Source organism: Oreochromis niloticus, linkage group LG9 (assembly GCF_001858045.2).
Source record: "Oreochromis niloticus isolate F11D_XX linkage group LG9, O_niloticus_UMD_NMBU, whole genome shotgun sequence".
Classification (NCBI taxonomy): Eukaryota; Metazoa; Chordata; class Actinopteri; order Cichliformes; family Cichlidae; genus Oreochromis; species Oreochromis niloticus.
In genome coordinates, this window is record NC_031974.2 from 8,797,208 (window position 1) to 8,820,942 (window position 23,735).

General features: G+C 40.0%; 1 protein-coding gene and 1 long non-coding RNA gene across 2 annotated transcripts; both read right to left on the reverse strand.

The window, feature by feature from the left end:
• Positions 1-1,290: 1,290 nt before the first annotated feature.
• LOC100707781 (tumor necrosis factor ligand superfamily member 10) lies at positions 1,291-13,849 on the reverse strand. Its single transcript, XM_003439312.5, has 6 exons — positions 13,613-13,849; positions 12,491-12,616; positions 8,138-8,201; positions 7,933-8,028; positions 7,187-7,428; positions 1,291-4,791 (listed from the first exon to the last, which is right to left on the reverse strand). The coding sequence occupies exons 1-6, from the start codon at positions 13,718-13,720 to the stop codon at positions 4,582-4,584; spliced, it is 846 nt and encodes a 281-aa protein (XP_003439360.1). The 5' UTR covers positions 13,721-13,849; the 3' UTR covers positions 1,291-4,581.
• A 1,260-nt stretch (positions 13,850-15,109) lies between these two features.
• On the reverse strand, positions 15,110-21,965 carry LOC109203531 (uncharacterized). Its single transcript, XR_002063263.2, has 3 exons — positions 21,886-21,965; positions 21,375-21,705; positions 15,110-15,842 (listed from the first exon to the last, which is right to left on the reverse strand). It is a non-coding gene; the product is annotated as an uncharacterized LOC109203531 (long non-coding RNA).
• Between the last annotated feature and the right edge of the window lie 1,770 nt (positions 21,966-23,735).

Consider the following 23,735-nt stretch of genomic DNA (forward strand, 5'->3'; position numbering starts at 1 on the left):
TACCGTTCAACACCATCATTCCAGACATCCTCACCATCAAATTGCACCATCAGTCTGACCCCCCCCCTCTCTTGTTTTGTATATATTCCTCTTGATTGTACATATTTCTTCTGTTTGCTATTTATTCCTGCTATCTTACTATTGATAATTTACTCCTGCACAGTAAACACCCATAATTTTGTTGTACATGTACAATGACAATAAAGGGCTATTCTATTCTATTCTATTCTATTCTATTCAGAAACCCTGACACATTGTTCTGTTCTCTTATGTTTGCCTGCTTTCAGACCCGAGGCATGATTTGATGACTCTGATATCGGGCTCTTCGATGTTGCTTTCGTGTTTCTTATTTGGAGAAAAAACCTGGTTACAGGTGCAGTTGTCATCTGTTTAAATTTAAAATGTAATTTATAACCCAAGGTATTTCACATGACGTACGATTTGTGCACACGTTTAAAAAAGTTTTGCAAATTTAAATCATGACATATAGATCTGTGATTTTAAGGAGTCATGTTTGATTTAACTGATTTAAGATCACAAATAATACACACTGACACCTTTTTCTTACTTATTCAGATGCTTATTTGTTTTTCCCCTAAAAATTAATTCCTTAATTACACATAGTGTATTATTACATATATTTTTCTTTTTTAGTATAATTGTTAAATGCTAATGGTATTTTCTTTTTTCACGATGTCTGCTTTAATGCATTCACATTTCTTTGTTAAACTGCATTAATTTTCTGTTCTCTTCAGCATTTAATGCTCTTAATTTATAACCACAAACAAACAACAACCCTTCAAACTTTGAGGAGGATGAAAGTGACTCAGCTTATTTGGTTTTAAGACATTTAGAGAAAGAAAAATCTCCTAATCCCAGGCTTCTTCCTCCATGACTTCTGCGACCCGCTTGCTTGCTCGTGCTACCAGAGAACATGCTGTGCTGCTGCAGCCTGACATCGCGTTACTGAGTGTGCTTGTGTGGTTTTCCACAAACGTGGTGTTATTAATTTATGATTCATAATCAATAAATCATCTTCAAAATTTTCCGAATAAAAACTCAAACACTGTTTTGTTTTTTGAAAGCACTTCGACTGCTCAAAGAAGAAAGACACAATATAAATACTGGTCCATTCAGCAGATGTTTCCTAGAATTTCTTATTATATCCTTAAGAGCTGACTTTCTGGACTCATACAGTTTGCCAGCCTCAGCTTTTGCTTAGAGCTTGGACTTCACCCTCGTCTCCAGTGCCCTGTCTCTCGCATAAGACAATGGACAAAAATCCAAAGAGCTTTTTTATTGAGTCTTTATTTCACATATTTACACCCACAAAAATTGGATTATTTACATTCACATTTAATTGTCTGGCAAAGGATTTAATTCTTAATAACCTCATGAATGTCCGTTTTTGATGCAAATAAACTGAAGTGGACAAAGAGGGCTGAGTGCAGGCAGATGTTTCTACATGGAGGCTGAATTTAAGGTACTGGCTTAATTCACATCAACGTCCCAGTCTGATCCGGAGTGAAAAGGAGAAAAATAGCATGGACTGTTTTGTAGTAGATCCACTTCACAAATAATTAACCCCAAAACACAAACGTGAAAACAGATTTTTACATCAAAGTTGGTCCAGAGCATAACATGACTTAACAAAACTTAAACAACCACCTTAACAAAAGTTTGAACGCGTTCTTAAACACAGCTTACAAGAAATGATTGTGCTTTGTTTTATTTACATAAGTAATACAGTGAATGTTGCATTCATGTCTTTTTATGTCATGTCTCAACGAAATCTTGCTGCATCCATCAGTGAATATAACAAAATACCTTTAATGGGGATACTTGAGATTGAATTTATAACCAGATTAAAAGTATTCGTTGCTTAAAGTTACATTACCAGGAGTAGTCTGGAGTGTTCAGCAGCATCGAGCTGATCATTTTTGTGGTAATTGTAAATATTTGGAGGGGGTTTACATTCACTCCATCAGCAGATGATGATGATGTTAATTATAGCAACTTCTCCAGGTTTTCTGCACCTTACGAAAAGTTAGAATTAAGATTTTATATTTTATTACACTCAGAATGAAATTTGAGGCCAGCTGCTTTAAACAAGCAAAAACTGGAGGAAAAAAGCTGTTTGTGTGGTTTGTTTGATGCTCTAGTTGCACATGAAAACAAACATTTCCTTGGCAGGACAGTAGACGTGACCTGGAACTTGTGAGGCAGTGCACTGGTGTGATTCCCATCACATAAAGTTTGAAACCACTTGGCCGCCAGTTTTTACTGACAGCTAGCAGACAGGAAAAACCTGGTCACCTTATCTGTTAAATATTCTGTTCTCACACTTTATTATTTTTAAGACTTTTGAAAGACTAAAGACCTTTTTCAACAATTGAATTTCTTCCTTTCTGACACCCAATCATTAGTGCTGTACCAAACAATAGCTGCTCTGCTCTCACAAATCACTGGGACCTAATACGAGAGATCTGGAAGGTTAAATCAGGCTACGGTCCTATTTGATTGCCTCAAACATTTGTTTTCCATCATGCACCTCTGTCTGGTCATGTCTACTAAGGTTCAGGGCTGCAGAGCATGTGTGAAAACAGCTTTTTAATTTGAATTACCTTGGAAGGCATCTGCTGTGTTGTTCACTACAACAATGTGGAAAGCAGCAGAGCTACACAGAAAGAAAACAACATATTTCTGCTGTTTAGATGCAGACCATTTTCCCGAGTCTGAAAGTCACATCTGCAGTTAATCCAACATAGCATGAATACCAACTGCAAGGGAGCATTTAATGCACCTCTTGGAGAAAGGTTGGAGTGGACGAGCCAAAATGCTGGAAGTCTGACAGAAGAAAGCGAGACTGCGGTCCTGGTGCAGACAGATGCACCACAAAGTATAGTCTGTACGCAACCCTATTTCATAGTCCCAATATGGTTGTCAACATGATGGGTGGGTATATTAAGTGTATCTGAAAGGCAGTAAATTGTCTCTAAGGTTTATACTTTTACCCACATGTTTGTCCTCTGACTGGGGGAATGTCAAGAACAAAGATTTCACGAACTCAATACTTAAATGATTATTATAAAAATAAAAAAATATAGCACAGCATTTACATCTCTAAACAGGAATACACCTAAAATTTCTGTGTGGACTCATATGACTTTTATACAAACATTTCTTAATGGCAGAACCGAAAAAAACTGCAGCTGGTATTGCTTTTGTTTATTTGTGACTGGTGTATCCAAGCCTGGTGGCAAGCACTGTCCCCGCAAAGCAAGATGGTTCCTTGGTTTAAACTTTGTGGTCAGGTGGGCCTTTTATGTGGAGCTTTTGTGTTCTTCCTGTGCCTCCATGGGCTTTTCTCCAGGTGGTCCAGTTTGCTCCCTCAGTCCAAACACGTACAGGTTTCTTACTGTTTCTAAATTAGTCATAGGCTTGGATACAAGCGTTAAAGGTCTGATTCTTTGTGTTAGCCCCCTGATGGACTGGCAGCCTGTTCAGGCAACACAGGCAGTTTCAATGGTTCCAACTTTTGGTGGTTTTAGGCACGACTGCTACAGGGGTTAAACAAGAATAAGAACAAAGAATAAAAGTTTGACAAATTCTCGGTCTTTGGCAAACCTTCCTGTGGATATTTGTGTTGCACAGCCACTTCACAGCCAAATTGTCTATCAGTTAAATCTACCCCAGGCAAGACTACTATGGCAAAACATTACTTCCATCTGCACTAATTTACATTTGGCTACATGACTCTGCACTGGGACCGCTGCAGCAGCAGCAACACCCTGCAGAGAAGAAAAGAAAAAGAGGCGGCAGGTGAAGGTGGGCTACAAAGTGGCTTGCAGGTGTCGGGCAACTGTAGCTAGGCTGAAGCAGTTTAAAAAGCATGCCCTACATTACATTTGCCTCAGGATGCATAGTAAGCTGTACTGGTTGATCTGCAGGTTCGCATCCCAGTGTGACTTTGAGACCTACCTATCCAAGATTTCAGCTAGTCTGTTGTTTAAGCCTCTGGAGACACGTGTAATTTTGGGGGTATTCCGGTGTAGCCCGTGAATTAGTTTAGGAACTCTTTTCGAGATTGCATTTTAGCAAATTGAATCCTCCTTTTGCTCTCCACACAGATTGTAGATAACGCAACAAGGAATTAAACTTTTTGTGCAACAAGTAGTCTATATTTTGCTGACATGTCTAGGTTGGATATTGGGTCCAGAGCTATAAATTAGGCATTAGATGCCTAGTTGGATATTAAAATTGCTTTTGGGCCTACATATCCTTAAAAACTGTACTTCCGTCTTAAAGAGATGTTTGTAAAAAAACTACACCCCTGTAAAGTCCAGTCCACACTTACTTTAAGGAACACTCGAATACAAAGCACTCATGCACAGCCACATCAGTGTCTTCTCCCCCCCAGAGAACCAGTGTCGTAAAAGTTGTTCGACTTCTCCTTGACTTCTATAGTTTTAAACTCTAGGAGAAGTCTAGACGCTACCACGCTCATCATTACAGCACGGTAGCATCATTAAGCTATTTCATTAGGCAAAACCCGAGATGCCCAGTCCAGGACCTGCTACTCTAGCTGATCAGAAATGCACCAAAGAAGCTGGTCTCCTCGTCCATATCCACAGCAGATGCATTTGTCACCGTGACGAACAGGCGGTCGCCGGTAGTAAGTGGGAACAGCCCCCCCTGGTGGGCGGAGTGAAGAGAGTACTGGGAACCTCGGGACCAGCAGGAAGTGCGGCTTGTTTTCATCAGCAGGATGGGAGCTGGATATGAGCTCATCTGTTGGGAGAAGAGCAGGTGAGAGAAATGCGATATGTTAGAATGAGTGCTTCAAAGGTGGCATAAAGGCAGGAATGTTTCATGTTTCATGTTTGAGTCTCAACCACAGAGAAGAGAAGCAACCAATCAGCTGTCAGCGAGCTGTCATTGCTTATGATCAAAAAACTCCTAGATTTTGTCTTAAACTAAAGCTTTCTTGGGAGATGTTTACAAGTTTCTCAATCATACTCTGGTCCAAGAATCTGTCTTTTGCAGGACAAAACAAATCAATTTCAATTATAATCTCAGCTCAGAAAAACAAAGCAAAACACAAAGAAGAACCCAATCCATGTGCTCCATGAGCACTGACCTTAAAATGTTTGGCAGGATTTAACTTATTCATAACAGTTTTTTTTTCATACATCTGCTTATGTGCTGTCAGTGATATCTGGAAATGTTTACCCATCACTAAATCCATTTCACATAAACTAATAAACACATCAATAATTTCTTTTGGTCTTATACAGTTTTCACACGTACACATTTCAGTTCTCATTCACTTTGAAAGGTGTAATATGAGGATCTCAAACTAAAACCATTTGTTTAAAGAGCTGAGAAAAGTTAAACTGTTAAAGTGCCAGCGCTACTGCCTGTGAATCATATCAAAAGTTGTGCAAGATGGACACTTGTGCAGACTGTATACAAATTACAATTACAAATAAATTGTACTGGTGCATCACACATATACCTGCTAATTAAATCTTCTTCTTTTGTCCTTTAAACGGACGCCACAGCAGATCATCTGCCTCCAGCTCAGCCTATCCCTAGCATCCTGCCCTGTCACATGAAACCCACTGCATGTCCGTCTCACTAGATCCTTGAACCTTTTTTTGTGGTCTTCCCTTTTCCTTCTAGCTCCACATTCAGTATCCACTGGCCCTCTAACAAACCATCTCAACTTTGCGTCTCTAACTTTGTGCACACTCCTGCCTTTTTTCTCTCTCACTGCCTGCTAACACTCCTTCCCCCTTTCCTATTTCTCTGTCCTCGGCAGGCAGTAGCTGTTGTCTGAGAACACTGGAGCCAATCAAGGTTAAACTGGGACCCTACCGATCTAGTATGTAAATCTCACTCATGTTTGATTTGGCAAATATTTTACCCTAGATGCTTTTCCTGACAGAACCCTGCAAATTTATCTGGGCTTGAGATCATAACTAGGAGTACACTGGCATATGGCCCTTCTGTGGCTGGGTTCTAAATGCTCACTAATAAAAAACAAGAATATTACTCAGAAAAACTTTAACACAGACTTCTTTGATGGCCTGTACTACACAGTATCATTTCAGCACCAGAGGTTTTCGCTTAGTCGTTTAGCAAAAAAATCAAGTGGAAGTTGGTCAGTTGATAGTTGAGGCAGCTAATTTGGCTAATGCTAATCAGCTGCAGCTTGCCTGATGAGTGACTGGTTACTGTCACATACCAGCAAACATCAAGCATGACCACTTTTAAACTAGTGAAGTCCAACATTCACATTTAAGAAAACATCCATTTACAAACAGATGACACACGGCCCGGGATGTCTTAAGAAATTGTGACAATAAGTTCAGTATGTTTTTCCACTTCCGCAGTCTCCACAGTCAGCCTGTCACTACAAGAAAGGCTGTTGTCATAAATAAAGGAGAAGCATCAGCGCAGATCCTCGGCTCAACCTCCTTAATTTGGTTTGTTATGACAGGCCATCTGTAATGTCTTTTTCAGAAGGACTCTAAAGACTCCGAACAATGATTCAGCCGTCTGAACTGGCAGAAATTAACAGTTTGAACAAACACTCTCATGACCTCATCAGATTTAAAACTTGCGACACAATCCTCACACAAAGCCCAACTATTACATCCTCCTTCGCCAGACTGGATGCCCCAGTGGGCCCCGTCTTCGACATCTATGATTTTAATTAATTAAGCCAAAAAATAAAAAGCACGGTGGATTTGAATGCCCCTTAATACACAAGCATAATGCTAGAAAATGGCTCTTTTTCATTTTTATGGGTAAAATATGTCCCCTTTAATTGAAGTTTTAGCTGACAAAGCAGAAGCCAAAGGTTATTCGATATTTACAGCAATTCTGTCTGAATGCTTATTAGTCATCATATTTTACTAGTCAGACACCATCCTAACACACCCCCACCCCAGTGACTCAACAGTCTGCGATGTTCTGTGCAACAAACGCTAAAAGATTACAAATAAATGTGCAGATAGGTCAAGACAAGCTGGATTTAATTCAGGCAGGAGGAGTTTTGTTTTATTGCCAAAATGAATAATTTGACTGATGTATGAGTACAGGTCAAACCAAATATTTACAACACCAGACGAGTGAAAGAACCATAAGTGATAAGTTAGTTTATGAATGTGTCTCTCACCTTCTTATAGATGTACTGCAGCAGAGGTTTCCCCCTATCCTCCACCTCCTCGCTGTCCTCTCCATCCTCCCCCAGGTGGCTGTGTCTGAAGTAAGTCTGGGCGTAGACATAGTAGAGGCCCGGCTGTGACACCACCAGCTCCCCATCCACCAGCTGGACGTCCTGGAGGAAGGCCAGCCCCTTACGGCCCTCCCACCATGAGATCTTCTGGCCATAAACGCGCCGCCCAGCAAAGACTGGAGCTGAGGAAGTAAGGCAAGTGGACAACATCAGATTCTGTTATGCAATCAAATGTGATGACAGCTAAAACTTCATTTCAAGGGTGGTGGAGTTCAACAGTTTGTTTTAAAGACTCCTAATAATGAGGTCAGGATATGTGAAAGTAATCATTCTGAGCCAAAAACTCTCAGTTTTGAGAGTTTGTTCTACTCATAAATCTCTATGATGTCAGTGAGAGGGGATATCCCTAATGTGGTCATCTTAGGCCCAGAAGCCGCACCCAACTGCTGTCCAAATGTTGTTAATGAGGGGCATTCAATCAGCAGAAAGTTGGCTTAAAGGGGCAAACACCTTGTTTAAGACAGGGGTCTGGATTATTTTGAAGTGTAACTCATGCAAAGCTACACTAGTAGAGTCCAAGAATAAAAATACAGACGTTGCCTTTAAATTGAAAGGTTGCCCTGTGCACGCTGTTTAAATTTTGCTCTAACACAATCCGCCTAGCGGCCACTTTCAGCAGCACTCACCTCCTCCTGCTCGCTCCAGTTTGGGGACAAAGCTGCCCGTGACATGAGCGGCAACTTTGGGGCGAGAGAGAGAGAGCAGCACCTGGGAGACTTCATCTAACGTGAAGGAAAGGATGGAAAATACACCCAGAAAAGTCCGATCAGAGGATCAGTATTTAGTAGGTCATAGGTCAGATGTTTGCATGTTTTGGTTTTGCTTTCTCACCTTTCACTTCCGACGAATTCTGCCTCTGCCTCTGCCTCTGTCTCTGGCTCTGCTGAGACAATGACTGTAGGAAAAACAGTGGTAAAGTAAGATTTTTGAGTAACATGTCTGTAACATTAAACATAGTAATAACCTTTCGCCACTTTATCTGCCGAGCGGGGCCATCAGCTCGTACCACAGACATGCCAAGCAGCGTCTTATCTAACTTTGACCCTGTAAAAGCTGACATCAGATCAGGAGACTTGCTCCTTTGAATAAAAAGGAGTCTTCATGTTAACGTTGGCAACGGATTCTTTCCTGGAAACGACCCGTCTCCAATTTCCTCATGTTTTTCATTTCTTTTGCCAATTAATTGGAAACTACTGCCAAACCAACTAAAACCATTTTCTAAATAATGGTTCTGGACAGTTTAGTTCAGCTGCAGAAATGTGTTTTAAAAAGAAAAAAGAAGAGGCTTTCTGAAAGAATCTGAGAAAAGAGATAAGACATAATTTAATGATTATTTAACGGTTAAAGAGATGATCAGAACATAACAACAGGCAACTTATTTAAATATTCCTAAAAAAGATGAGATAAGCGTCAGAGATTAGAGATTCATGCATACTTTAAAAACAAGATGTCACTGGATAGTTTCAGCATGGGAATACTAATAGCGGGTTGTCAGGCTGACAAACTGCTGGTCAGCTGGTTCATTGCTTTGGTTCAAATGGAAATATTTTCTCCTACAGGATCAATTGTCTTAAAATGTCTTTTTTACGCAAATAATGCTTCTTAGAGGGAAAATCCTGCCGATATTGGTGCTAGCACATTTGTAGCTTCTTTGCAATGAGATTCAATGAGATGATGGAGACATTCCTCAGGGATTTTGGTCCCTATTGACACAGTTGCTGCCAATTTTTCGGCTGCACATCCGTGATGTGAATCTCCCACAGCGTGCCAAAGGCGCTCTGGATTGAGATCTGTCGTGTTCAAGAAACCAGTCAGACACGATTTGAGCATTGTGACGTAGCGCATTGTTCTGCTGGAAGGAGCCGTCAGAAGATGGGTACGCTGTGGTCATAAAGACATGAGCAACAATATTCAGGCAGACTGTGGTGTTTAAATGGTGCTCAGTTGGTGCAAAGAGGCCCACAGTGTGCTAAAAAAATATCCCCCACACCATCAGGCATGACGGAGCCATAGTTTTATGTTGTTTACGTTAAACTCTGACCCTTCAATCTGAACGTTGCACCAGAAATTAAGACTGATCACACCAGGCAGACAGGAGAGTCGTCTGCTGCTGTAGCTCATCTGCTTCAAGTTTTGACATGTTCCGTGTTCGGAGAAGCTCTTCTTCATACCTTGGTTGTAACGAGTGGTTTGTTACTATCGCCTTCCTATCAGCTCAGCTCAATCTGGCATCAATAAGGCATTTTCATCCCGGTCACTGGATATTTCCTCTTTTTCAGACAAGCGTCTGTAAACCACAGAGATGACTGTGTGGAAAAATCCCAGCAGGTCAGCAGTTTCTGAGACACTCAGATCAGCCTGTCTGGCACCAACAACCTTTCTAAGTTACTTAAATCACCTTTTTTCCCCATTCTGATGATCAGGTTGAACTTTGTCTGTGTGTCTAAATGCACTGACTTGCTGCCATGTGATTGGCTGACTAGATATCTTTGTTAACAAGCAGCTCAACAGGTGTACCTAACAAAGTGGCCAGTGAGTATAATAAAATGATTAAATTAGGTTTAATTGACGCTGTAAACTTTTACTGCGTAATACCTTCTGGTCAAAATCTCTGTGCTAATATGGCTAATGTGCTATAACACCAACACATCTGCAGCTATGGGCGTTTTTTAGGTTTCTACCTTTCACCTGCCTGTTGAATGTGTTTTTAGAGGAAATGCTACTGTAAATTCAGATTCCTTCTGAGTTTAAAAACCCAAACCAACGTCCTGGATCCGACCGTCTCTGTGTTGTTTATGTTCTGAACTAAATTTAATCAACCAGCAGAATCGGAAAAAACCCAAGTTGAAGTATTTAGCAGAGCAGCAAAGTCAGAGGAGGAGAGAAGGGAACAAAAACAAACAATGTGCACAAATAGCAAGCAAAAGAAAATGAATATGTTTGCTGTGTGTGTGTGTGTGTGTGTGTGTGTGTGTGTGTGTGTGTGTGTGTGTGTGTGTGTGTGTGTGTGTGTGTGTGTGCGCAGGCGGGCTTGTGTGTGTGTCAGTGCAGGGCAGGTGAATGCATTCCTGTGCTGATTAAACCACACAGGATCACATCACATCTCCAGCTATGAAGGAGTTCATTGTGCATCCGCAGGCAGTGATTTGGATCATTTCAGTTTTTCTTTCTTCAGCGAATATCCACAGGAAGCCCCTAATAATGATAATAATAATGACCCCTGTTTGAGTTTAAGAGATAAAGCTGCCTTTATTCTACATTTTTCTTTCTGCCAATGAATCCCATGGAAAACAATAAATTAATAGTTTTAGGATAACAATGGAGCCCTGTTAAACAGAAGCCTTATTTTTTAGTCGTACTCCTGCTCTCCCGTGGCGCCCCTCTTGTGTTTATCATCAAGAGTAAAACTCCCAGCTGTGCGGAGTTCCATTAAATAAGGGACAGCGGAATACAAAATAACAATAAACCTTCTTCAGCATTTGCTTTGTAAGCATTTTTCAGCCATTGCAGCTGGGAGGAGTGTAGGAGGTTAGCAATGTCTCCAAAGCCCTGTGGGTGGGGAGTTTTTGATGCAGTGCAGTGAAGGAGAAGAAATTAAGTTTTGAAATCTCAGCAGCTGGCCAAATCATTCGAGTCATTAATAGAGATCGGCTGAAACCGATATGCACAGCTCATTTTCAGATTTTACCAAGCGGAAAAACTCTGCAGCTGAAACATGAAAGCAACTCTGAGCTGCCAGAAGCTGCAGATCCTCTAATGACCACTTGAGGCTCCTAAAGTGAGTCAATCCCCCCCAGTGACTCCCAGGTTTAAGATGTACACCTTCACAGCAGAAATAAACAGGTTTACTGAAAGCTGGTTTTATTCTAGTGACTAATTGAACCCTTCATAGCAGCTGTATGAGACCTGAATTATTTGAAGTTTATTAAGGCTTAAAGTTAGAGATGTGCATCTGATGAGTGACAGGTCGCCTGTAGCTCTCTGCTAATATGTGGATTCTGGATACCAACAGCTTTTCCAGTAAGTCTTTGTCTCTTCTTTGGTATTTTATCACTGTTTCTAAGTACTAATTATCTGATATACGTTTCTGTAGGTTACAACTAAACAGTCTATGGATGCAACAACAACAACAACAACAGCATGGCAAAATGCTATCACTGAGACTTCAGAAGAGGGTTTTAGAAAGAAGCAAGTGACGTCAGAGGCATTATATTCAGAGCAGCAAGTTAAAAGCCAATCAAGCGGTTTCTGCTGTGTGGTAGCAGACACAGCTCTCTACTGGTTAAATATAAAGATGTATTTAAGTGTCTTCTTACTTTTTCTTGGCTTCCTGTATCCATAGTGTGCATAAACATGGCGCGTATTCAGCATATGTTGAGTTGCTGTTTGTGTCGGCACTCTAATGAACGAATGATAACATTTCATTTTTTACTTTTCCTAATACGGGTTTATTCATCGTGTAGTCAGTGTGGGGATCTGGAGTGTGTGTCAAACGTCTACAATAATGAATCTGTTAAAATGTTTATATTACTTTGTAACCAACTTTGAGGTTTAGTTTTAAAAATTTTTTTACAATGAACACATTGTGTTTATACCCTGTTTACTTTAGGATAACTAACACCATTTCTCTTAGATGTTTCAGTGATGTTCTTCTTCTACAATAATGAAATTATTTAGATGTGTTAGCTGTTGTGTTCCTTGTTTATTAGTGAAGTTAGTTATTTGTAAAACTAGCAAAACTCTCACAACTTCATCTTAAAGACTGGTTTTTTCAAATCTGTAACATAATTTTCATAGAAATTTTAAAATTAACTTAAGAAATGCTTATTTGCCATCACTGGTATTCCTGCAGGATGAGGTCAAAATGATACCCTAAGAGGTTTTAGTCTTAAACCTCATTTCGGGGCAAAGTAGCCAAACATTTTAAGAGGGTTTTATCAGATTTGCTGCTTATTCTCTACATGTTTTTACATCCCACTGACAGCTTAAAGTTAAGACGCTTTCTCCCTATTAATTTAGACTGTAGCTTTAAAATAAGCACCCTGACTTGTTTCACAGTTTGAATTTAATTTCAAAGTAATGCCACAGCGGCTGCATCCATTGTTTACATACAGTTTGTGGATTTTATAGGTCAGTTAAGTTCTGAGGGGTAAAAATAAGCAATAATTCCACGTGATACTGTACCTTCTCGATGAGGAGGTGAACCTGCTGAGTGACCTGCCAGCACAGATCCCCTCGCGCATCCGTGATGCTCTGCAGGTCAGTGCCCGTCAGACAGGAGACACTGCTCCTGGAAAAAGTCTCCTTTATCTGCGAATAGTGAAGGTATGAAGGATAGCATGGAACAAGTGGAGCAATGTCTCTTTATTTTCCAATCAAACATTCCTGACACACCTGACGGTCTCTCTGGTTTCATGATGTTTGCCAGCAAAACCAAAAGTTGTTTTCAAGGTCTGTTCGCTTTAAAAACATAATTTTACATGCTGATGTTAACTTTATTACACCAATTTTTCTTGCTCTTTTTTTGTAGAAAAATGCCCATTGTCCACACTAAAACAATTACTGTCTAAAGAGTTGGCTTTAGAACCTGAGTCATCATAATTTCCTGGCATGCATCCCTTTCCTTCCTTGTCATGTGTTTAAGTTTCATTTTCCACATATCGCTGCTGCATCTCATCTCTGGGTTAATGATTGATTACTGTAAACAAAGGCTGAGAGTTGTACTGGACTGAATCCATCTGAGCAGAGGACTCTCAAATGTACTTCATCAAAAGTACAGTCAGGGCAGCACAATCACACTGACAAAAAAGCAGGCGCACAGGTCTGTAGAAACTCTTCCTGACTGTCACAGATGATCATAAAATTATCTGCAGGCCACCTCTCCTGCTGCTTTTCGTTTTAACTTCCTTGTTCTCTGTTCTACGTTTGCAGCTGCAGAGAAAAACAAGGTGTGTATGTTTGCGTGACACTGCATTGTGCAAACCTAACTCCAGAGCAGCATAAGTGACCTGCATTACAATGTGTGAAAGAAAAGAAAAAACAGACAAAGAAATTAAAAGTGGACTATATGTTCTTTGGAGCGCAGCAGCAACTCCAGAGCGCAAAACTAATGAAAGTGGTTTGCTCCAGAACTTGTCACTGCTCAACTGCGCATTAAAACTCTGCGATAATTAAGTCAGCAGCAAAATGAAGTAACACGCGGCTGCATCAACTTTGCCCCCGCCTCGCTGTGCGCAAAGCACGGCCATGCGTAAAAGCGTCCGCGCGTCCCTGACTCTTCTCTCCGAACTTTAAATTGTTCCTTACCGAGTTGAGAGCCGTTGTGAAGTGCAGCACGGTGATGGTGACGACCACAGTCTGCAGCAGAACCGCCACCAGCAGCAGGACCCCGAGCTTCGGACCGGAGCCCGTCATAACGACAGACTGCCGTCCGGTACCCGACCAGCGCCACCCGTCCCGTTCGCAGACGTCCAGAACAAGAACAATGGCAGAGAGCTGACTGCTTAACTTCTACCCTCTCTGTCCCCTGCAAGCAGGAGGAGGAGGAGGAGGCGGGGCCGGGCCTGAAGAACAAGAGCTTTTCCCTCTTTGAGATTTGTGCTGCAGGGATTATTGTTTCATTTCTGCGCTGAAAAAACACAGATAGCCTTCTAGTTTATTGTGAACTCTCATATCGTTGCTATAGATCTCTACTCCGAGTTTTACTGTGAGAAAAATGCCTTTGACATGACCAGAGATCATGTTCTGAAACATGCTCAGAATAGCTCAGCAGTTGGATTTTGGAATGCACAGGACTTTCATAGAGAGTTTGTGGAGGCTAATCTAAACGAATGATTTCACCACTTGTATTAAATCTTTATGATTTTGGGGTCCAGGGCAACAATGGAACAGCTGGGTTTATCATTAGTATCCTAAATGAACTGTATCTTCTTCTTTTTTTAAAGAGCAGGAGTTCAGATGTAAGGGGTCATGTGTGTATCGGCCACTTGACTATTTTGATTTGGGGATTAACTTTTTCTAGTTTCAAGTTTTTCCTGCTGCCTGGTGTCAAGTTAATAAGCTGTGTTCCTTTCCATAAGGAAGAGGAAGAGCATTAATTCAGCAGTCATGCCTTACATAACAAATGGTATCTAACTGTAGGAATGAATAAAGTGTATTAATTAGTACAATAACAAATACAAACTAAAATAAGCATGTTTGTTATTCACCTGCTGTGTCATTTCAGCTCCTTCTGAGTCTTTACTACTTGCTGCTGTCATTTTACACTTGAACTGGTTTCTCCGTGGCTCCTCCTTTTACTGCTCAGACACGCACAAGCATCACACTTGGCAAGAGGTGAGGTGAAATCATATTAATTGAGTTGACAACAACAATGTAATGTAATATCTCTTCCAACAAGTATTACACTGAACGAGTGAGAGCAAGAGAGACAAAGAAGCCAACAGGGAAAACAATTGTAGGAGGTTTTCAGTCATTTCAGTGTGCTTGACCACAGTTTGTGTTGAGGTCAAAACTCTTTACAGAAGAAGGAAAATGCCTCCAAACTGCTGGTCCTTTGTAGTTAGCTTCCTCCGTGCTATGTTAATGCTGTAAACATAGAACAACACCAGAGTAGAATGAATAAATTGTCTATTTGTCATTTTGTCATTTGTTAAGATTTTTAGACATTTTGAGACTTTTTTGAGATTCGGGTCGTTGAGTAAGATTTAGATTGATACCTGATCCAAGTGTCACTTTTTGGCATCATTTTTGGCACTTTTAGGCTTTGTCCTTCAATGAACTCCTTCTTGGAAAATGGTCAGATTTAGATAATATTTTGTCATTCTTATCTTTAATATTCTAAAAGTTGAAACTTTTGCTACAGGATCCAGGGTGCTGTAGCAAATTTCAGAGAGTTTCATGAAAACAATACCGAAGTTTTAACTCCAAAGCACATGCTTAGGAGTTCCATCTGAAGGGATCAGCGTGCATGAAATTCTTTGGCTGCATATAATATCCCAAGATGAACAAAACAACTTCTTGCAGACATACCCGAAATCCAACAGAAAACTGAATTTACTGTGTAATTACTGATATTTACAGGCCTTATACGTAAAAACAAACGAAAAGCTCTGTGCAGAAGGTTGATCAGGTCATCATATAGGAAAAGTTTAACGCAAGCTTTTGTCTTTTTATTGACCAAAGACTCCGTGGTGCAGGTTTTAATGTCGGCACTGTCCAGTCTACTCTACTACTCTATTTATTATTCCTGATAAGTTGCATGTATGAAATTCTGTAGCCACACATGTGAAAAAGGACTCTTGTATCATCACCTTGAACTGTCAAGACTAATGGACTGGTAGAGTCGGGTGCACACTCGGGAGAGCTCAGTTCAGTGCATTTATTTACAGTGAAGAAGCTATTGCAAATGTGCAAACAGGGAATGGTGCTCCAGGGAGGGGGGTCCAATGGAAAGGGGTCCAAATATCCACTATGTGCAGTTTTCTCACTCTCACGCTCAAGGTCACACCCACCACAATGGAGGAAATCCAGGAACCTGTGCACAGGGAACAGAGGGTCAAAATCCACAAAGCCAGGAGCAGAGCAAAAACACACGTAGATAGAAGCTGGAGCAGAAGCCAAGGAGGATGAGGGACCACAACATAAACCTAACATGATGTCAGTCATTTTAAATTTACTGTGTGATTATGATGCCATTTTTAGTATTTACAGGCTTTTTACTTTTAGCGACTCCTCACAGAAAATTTATCACATTACCATATTTGGTCAGTTTATTCTTAGGATGTTTGTGATGCTTTTGTTTCAAGCCTTTGAGTTTTTATTGAAGGGCATGTAATTTGTAATTTTATATGTTTTGCTATGAAACATCAACCACCCTAAAAACTTAATAACTCATATGTACATAGCACATACTCAAAGGCCTCAGTAAATACGTAGCATTTTAATTGTTTTTAAAAATGTCCAGAAAAATGTCCACACTCTGAACACAGCCTAGTCTGTGAGATCCACAATAGGTCATTGCAGATCTCACAGACTAGGCTGTCTTCAGAAAGTGGAAGCAGCGGCAGTAAAGGCTCTGTCCCCAAAGGACTGCAGTCTGGTGTGAGAGACGGAGAGTAAGCCTTTATCTGTGAAATACAGAATTTAAAATGGGGAGTAAGGGAGGAGAAGGTCAGATAAATACTGTGGAGCACATGCATGTAGGGATTTATAGGTGAGGAGAAGGATTTTATATGAGAAACATCTTTTATATGCAGGGTTTAATAGGAAGACCAAACAAGCAGGAACAAGGGTTTCAGCTGCAGAGTCTGAAAGCTTTGGCTGGAGTCTGGAGATGTTCTTTAGTTGGTAGAAGGCAGAGTTACAGATGGATTTAATATGGGATGAGAATAACTGGGTGGAATCCAGGATATGACACCCAGGTTGCGGACCTCTGGAGATGGTGAAATATATCATCCATCAATGTTAACGTACAGATGGGCCACTTTTTGAAGCACTGATTTGAGAGCCATAACCAGGAGTTCAGTTTTATTGTTGATCAGTTTTAGAAAACTGGTTGAGATTCTGTTTTTGATTTCTCCCAAGGAGCTGGTAAGGAACAAATGGGAGTAATGACAACTGTATGTCATCAGCATAGCAGTGGAAACTGAAAGTGATGAAAGGAAGAGGTCCCAATAGATCCTTGAAGAACTCCTTGGTTGACTGAAACAGAGGAACAAAAGCCTTTCTGGGTGACATATTGTGTTCTGCCAGCAATGTAAGACTGAAACCAGAGTCAAGGTGAAAGAAGAAGAGACTCTCTCAAAAGCTCAAAAACATCTTGTGTTTTAAAAGAATTCTGCCCTGCAGGGAGCTCAATATGCAAAATTCTGCAAAAACTGCAGTTCTGACTTTGTTGTGCAACTGTGGCACCATCCCAGCTGTTTGTAGACTTTGTGCTCCAACAGATTCCTGGAGAAATCCCGGAGAATCAACCGCGTCAACATCAAATATGTTCAGTCTCACCATAATCTAAATTGCAAACCTTTAGACTTTTTGAATGCCGTGTTTGGTCTGTGGTGCCACAGTAAATTTCAAGGGGAATTTTCCCTGAAATTGGAAGTATCACTCAGTCTATCCCAATATTCTTATGCTTGATGAAAGTCCTGGCAGCATGAGTATTCTGGCAACATGAAAGACAGCCTTTGGTGGACAGGATAAAATTAATTCTTGTTTTACACATGATATGCAGCAACATGAAGCGTAATTTTAACTAGGTGTTTTCTAAGAGATTTGTAATTCCTTTGCAACATCCTGTAAGAGTCCAGACCTGAATACATGCCTGCAATAAAGCCCATCGACTGCAGCGTGCCCTGACATGCAACAAGGTGCTAGGGCCCATGATCGCTGCTTGCAGCCTGAGCAACAGATATGTTTTGCATCAATGAACAACAGCCTTCTGATTTCAGTTACAAAAGGGTATTCTCAGGAGAAAATCATAACTTAGAGTTTACTTCAAAGACTCCGACCACCTGAAGATATGTGTCAGGTTGTATAGATTAGCAGACTTTCCCAGCGTTCTCTGTTTTAGTTCAAAATGTCTCTACATATTGTCATGGACCATAAATCCATCTTGTTTCTGTTGGAGTTGAGGATTGAAAAAAGGGCTTTTTAGAGCTACACCAGGTGAAAAATGATCTGAAAATATAATTGCCTGGTACCTTATATTTTTCACTGAAGGTGTTGAACCTTATTGCCTATTTTTGGACATATTTTCTCCTTGGGAGCAAATAATTGATGAGAACACTTTGAATGATTGCACTTTCTTGGAAGTGTACAGGGTTTTGATGTTCATGCGTTGAACATGCCTCTGCGTTGAAGGATAAAGTCGGATGGAAGGAATTTGAGGTTAAATGATGAAGTCGGTATGAAAGAAAGACAGCTGCTGCCCAACTTTACAGAAAAAATAGCTGCACTGACATTTAACCTTCAAACAATGGTGGCTAAAAGCCAAGTTTTGGGCGTTTCAGTGATAGAGTTCATTTTTCTCTTCCTGGCTTGAGTTTAAATTGTAAATAGCTGTGGGATGTGCTGCGATGCTGCGATGCAGGGATGAATCAAAGGAAAAGCTTTAATGTTCAACCTTGAAAATGCAGAGAGGGGATCTGGTGTTTTTGTGATGGTCATTTTGCTCACTCGGTCTAGTTGTCCCCTCAGAGGAAAGGTTTTTCTGCAATTTCAAACTCGATTGGGATGATCATTTTTATCCTATGATGACACATTTCGATCCTGCTGGGAGTGGTCTCTTCCAGCATGACAGTGTTCGTTTTTATAGGGCACATGGGGTCAGTCGATGATTTGATTATTATGAAAAATGATGTGAATCATCTGCTACGGCTTTCACAGTTAATAGATCTCAACCAAATTTAACACCTATGGGAGATCTTGGATCAACACCAACATCAAAACACCAAGTGAGGGAATATCTTTTGGAGGAATGGCGTTCCAAACCCTTCAACGGAGTTTCAGAGTCTTGGAAAATCAATGTGAAGGTTGATTTTTAATGTGTTTCTCATCTGTGGGCAATACACCACACTTATAGCATAATGTATCATGTGTTGGCTATGAATAAAATACATTAAAACTTGTATAACCCAGTACATTATAATGTGTTGCATATACAAGGCCATTCACAGATATGTATTGAACCAAATCTGGAATAAATTCCCACCTGAACCCCTTCGAATCAACTTTTACTTTGAAGAAATTAATGTTTTCAGAGTTACAGCCTTCAAAGTACAGAGCAGTGGGTTGAAATGTTTAATTCATATTTTTTTCCACAATATTTGAGCCCTCATAACTTCCTAACTACAGGAGATATCCACATGAATTTTTCAAGACTGTAAAAAACACTGAGGTCTGTTAAAAACTGAAACCAAATCGGTTGTACATCAACTCCAAGTGTCACAATCTAAGCCAAAATCTGTTTTTAGTCAGGGGATTTTTTTCCTATCACCAGCTTCAAGCATCAGAATCACAGCAGATATACTAGTTTCTATAGAAAGCAAGCAAAATGGTACAAAAGACAGAAGCATTGGGCCCACTGACTGACAAACTTCTACAACATTATGGGTCCACTGTTAAGGGGAATATCATCATGTAGGATAAGTGGAGGGTCAAAGGACGTTATCGCACATGAGAGGTCTCCTTTTATTTTGACTTTTGATTCCACCTTCTATTCAATTTCTTCTGGGTCAAAATAACTTCCACACACAACAGAATAAACTTATAACTCATCAGCTTATCTTCGGGGTTATTACTTATAAAACTAAACTTTACCTCCATCTTATTCTTTTAGCGATTACATTTTATGTCACTCCTAAGTTTTTCAATAAAGTTTTGCCTTCACATTGAACTTGACTCTGACTGTGACGTTACACTTGACTCAGTCTACTCAGCCTAGTTTAATTGATTTAAAATTTTCTTTATAATTTCCTCTTAGTTTGTTCTTTTATAAATTATTTCTATGAAGCGCTTTGTTACACTGGTTTTGAAAAGTGTACAAAAGCATACAAATAAACTTTATTATTATAATGCATACGATATTTTTGAATTAGTTTGATTCATGTTCGTGAGTTGTCAGTTGTTCAATTTGCTAGTTCTGTAAGGAAATCATACTTTGATATCACAGCATAACATTAAACAGTGTCTGACCTTTTGCCAGAGGTAAATGAGAAGTCTAATATCAGTAAATGTCTCGGCGTTCTTGATTTTGACAACAGCTTTAATGTAACAATGTAACTGTGTGAAAACCTTTTTTAAATTTTTCTAAAATCACAAAACGTTGTTTTTAAAGCGGAATGACTGTTATGCTGTAGTGTGATGATTTGTGTCATTACACTGCCCTATAACAGTAACCCAGCAGCCCATAACCTTCACATCACTGCAGGCATGCACGAGGGTTTTACCCCACTGATATCTGCGCATAGATGTCACATTGCTGTTAAGTCTAATATATCAAATTAAAAATAATCAGAATAGTAAAACAGTATCGTAAAAGAGTTTATCACATATGAAGCCTTATTCCATCTTTCAAAGTTTTGACATTTCATTCATTAGAAATTATTTTTGTGCAGGAATCAGACAGAAAGCCTTAGTTAGACCCCCGAGCAGGACAGCTGCAGCAGAAATGCATCTCACACATTTTACCCATACAGGCCTTTGCCCAACATCAGTGGTCATGTTTCTCTCAAAATGTGACACACGTGGTAAAAATATTTTCTGAAAATCTGACAAACTAAAACGCTAATCACTGCAGGTTTCTTTTCTTCAAATATTAGCAGTTGGTTCTTTGGGATAATGACTTTGGCAGTGCTCTCAAATCACTGCAGAGGAAGAAGTTGAACAAGTTGAAACAAGGACTCAAAATTGAAAGAATGCCAGTTAAACCTCAAACAATGGAAACCATTTGGAAAACATTATGTAAATATAACATTTATCCTCGCCCAAGCTTCAGTTTGAGGAAGGTTACAGACTCCTTGTAGATATGTGGAAGAATGAGTGGGTCAAATGCTTTAAGTATGTTATGATCAGATGTGTACAAAGTACTGTGTCCACTTTATCTGCTTGTATAAAAAACCAACTTTTCCCTTTCTGCCAGCTTTAAAGGTGATATTTTGACTACGGTTTTTAATTTTTTGCACTCAGTTTTTTATGGAAACATTTAAAATCTCTGCAACTAGCTTAAAAAACAAACAAACAAACAAGCAAAAAAACACTTTTTCACGAAATATTTGAAACCATCTCTCTGTGGTGTTGTATCAATCAGAGTTACAACTTCTAAAGTAGATAAAAAATATCTTTACCATTCAACAGACTTTAGACTTTAGAGAATAAAAATCCCCAACGCCTACATCGCCAAATATTTCCAGTATTTGGACATTTCATCATCATTCTGGAGCTATAAACATGTTGCTTGTCCCTTGTGACTGAAAAAATGTCAACGTATTTTTAGACTGACCGCCTAGGCATCTTCGAGCTCAAGGAGAGGCTTTGCTAAAGTATTTATAAAGATAGAGAATGAAAATACCTGCGTTAGAAAGCTTACACAGTGGAATCACTGGGGTTGTTCTCGCTCTAATGTCGCAGTCAGAGAGCAGCTCTGGTGATGTAATTATCAATACATTGTTGTGCAATAAGGCGGGCTGAGCCTATAAATGGATCCTGGTCCTGCTGGCTCGTTTCTGCATCTGCAACATCTGGCCTCAATCTGACTTCACGCCCCACCGCCCCCTTGGGAGACGTGCTCCCCGGTTAGGTTTCACTCAGCTCCGTGGCTAAGTCTGCAGGGTCTGCTGGGGGTAATGGCGTCTGTAAGCCGTGTGGCGTGATAGAGAGTGCAGAGAAAAGGTCCATCAAGGCTGTAGGTGAGACAAAGACATAAATGTTGACACAGAGACACAACTTAGTCACTAAAGAGGAGGTTAGATTGACTCATATTCAGCCTCTTGAAATTTCACCAGAGGGATGGATGTCTGACCCCGACCTTATTGCTAACCTTAAGCAAAAAAATACGTCTCAGCCCTAAAATAAATCTTTACCTTTAAAGAACAACCTTCAAGGCTCCATAGCGTGGTATAGAGGATTTAATCCCCACATTATGATTAATACAGGCCCAAGCTCACGGTCTGAGTGTAGTTCTGAATGGCAGCCAAGTTTTGATAGGGATACGAAGGGGAGAGCTGACCAACTCCCCCACAAAGTTACTCCCTCCTGCCTCAGTCGCCTTCCAAACTTCGTCTTTCACTCCCTTCTGGCCTCATTTTCCTCACTCTCTTTGTCTCTTCGCCTCTGTTTCTTTCTCCCATTGTCCCTCAGTCCAAAGTTCTGATTTAGTTTAAAAATATATTCTTATTGTTATTACCATTACAGGAAGAGACTGTCCTCCCGTAAAAAAATGGCCCATTGAAGCTTATTATAAACTACTGCTATATAGTTATTCTGTTGCTTTATTGTCTGAGATTTCAGAAATTACTTTGTTGGACATCCTGGACTTACCAATAAAACCAGCAGCCAGAACTGCAAACCTTTCACTTTAATCACTTGGCTGTACAAGGTTTACAATTTACATGTAATAAATCTGAATGTAAGGGCTAAACAAAAGGGGCTTTGCCTACAACTGGATGTTTGGCACACCAAAACCAAAGGAAGAACAGAAAATGCCAACCAAGAGTGAGACACCTTGTAAAAAAGAAAAGAAAACAATGTTTTCTGTATTACTGCCAGCATGAAGTGGTTTTTAAAGTGGCTCTATTCAGCTCATTTACTGCTCCTTATTTCTATCCATGGACTCGAGTAGACTAGAGTAGCTTTGTATGATTCACAGTTTAAAACGATCCGTATCTTTCCGTTGCTGGGCCTCAGTGCAGCCCTTCGGTTCATCTTCTGTCTGAAACAACATGTTTTAGCTCCCCTACACACAGCTGATGAGGCTTCTCTGTATATGTTTTAGTCTAATTTTCTCCATGTTAGAGTAAGTACTTCTGATACTACCCTGAAGCTCTTAAAAGAAGACCAGTCCAGTTTTGAAATTGGGTTTTGACGTCTAAATAGGCCAGAACAAAATTATGTTTTTGATCTGTTCTGTTCATTTACAGCTCTGAATGTATTTTTTATACTTGGACTCTACTGGAGAGTCTGCTTTATTTTATATTATACTGTGTATTTCTTGTAGTTTTGTGTTATGGTCTTATGTGATTGAATGTTGTAAATTTTATTTGTGCATAGTGAATGTAAAAACCCCACAAGGGACAAGGGTTGGAAATTAGCAACAGCTATAAACTCTATGTGCAGCACATCAGTGTCATTCTCAGCTCCGTATTGGAACTATGTTAAACGGCAAGTGAGATTTCAATATAACCACAACAGTCTGTGAAGCTGGTTGAGCAACAGTCCTGTAGACATCCCAGATCTCCTCAGGCTGGTTGTGCTGAAAAATCCTACCAAACTGGCAAAGATTAAAAGTAAAGATGTTTTGTCTGTTTCCTTGTTCTAGTTCACTTAGTTCTGTAAGCACACATAGTTTTAGTTTTTTGTTTACTATAATGACCTTGGTTGTTGTAGGCCCTAAGTTCATCATGTGTCTCAGAGAAGATTTTTTTTTTATCTCCTCTGACTTTGAGCCAACTTTCTTCTGACTGAAGACGATTCTGATTCTGATTGATTCTGACTGAATACCCCTCATAAATAGAAGATCTGAAAAGGCTGTATAGCACATGATGTTACATAATGTTAACTTGCCATGCCATTATGGACACATGACACTGTAGTGTCAAAACAATAAGGGCCCAGTCACAATGCCTTAAAGACTGGTTGGCAATCATCTGACAACCACTGGTCCAAATAGGAAAATGAGTATTCCCTGACCGATTAGTAAGTGGTTATTGGAGGG

What these genes read in the sequence shown, in the direction of transcription:
- LOC100707781 (XM_003439312.5), bottom strand. Translation starts at nt 13,720, where the DNA reads ATGACGGGCTCCGGTCCGAAGCTCGGGGTCCTGCTGCTGGTGGCGGTT. An exon ending in TTCACCTCCTCATCGAGAAG is followed by an intron (nt 8,202 to 12,490) that starts GTACAGTATCAC and finishes TTTTTCCTACAG; the next exon opens with TCATTGTCTCAGCAGAGCCA. An exon ending in TGCAGTACATCTATAAGAAG is followed by an intron (nt 4,792 to 7,186) that starts GTGAGAGACACA and finishes TTCTCCCAACAG; the next exon opens with ATGAGCTCATATCCAGCTCC.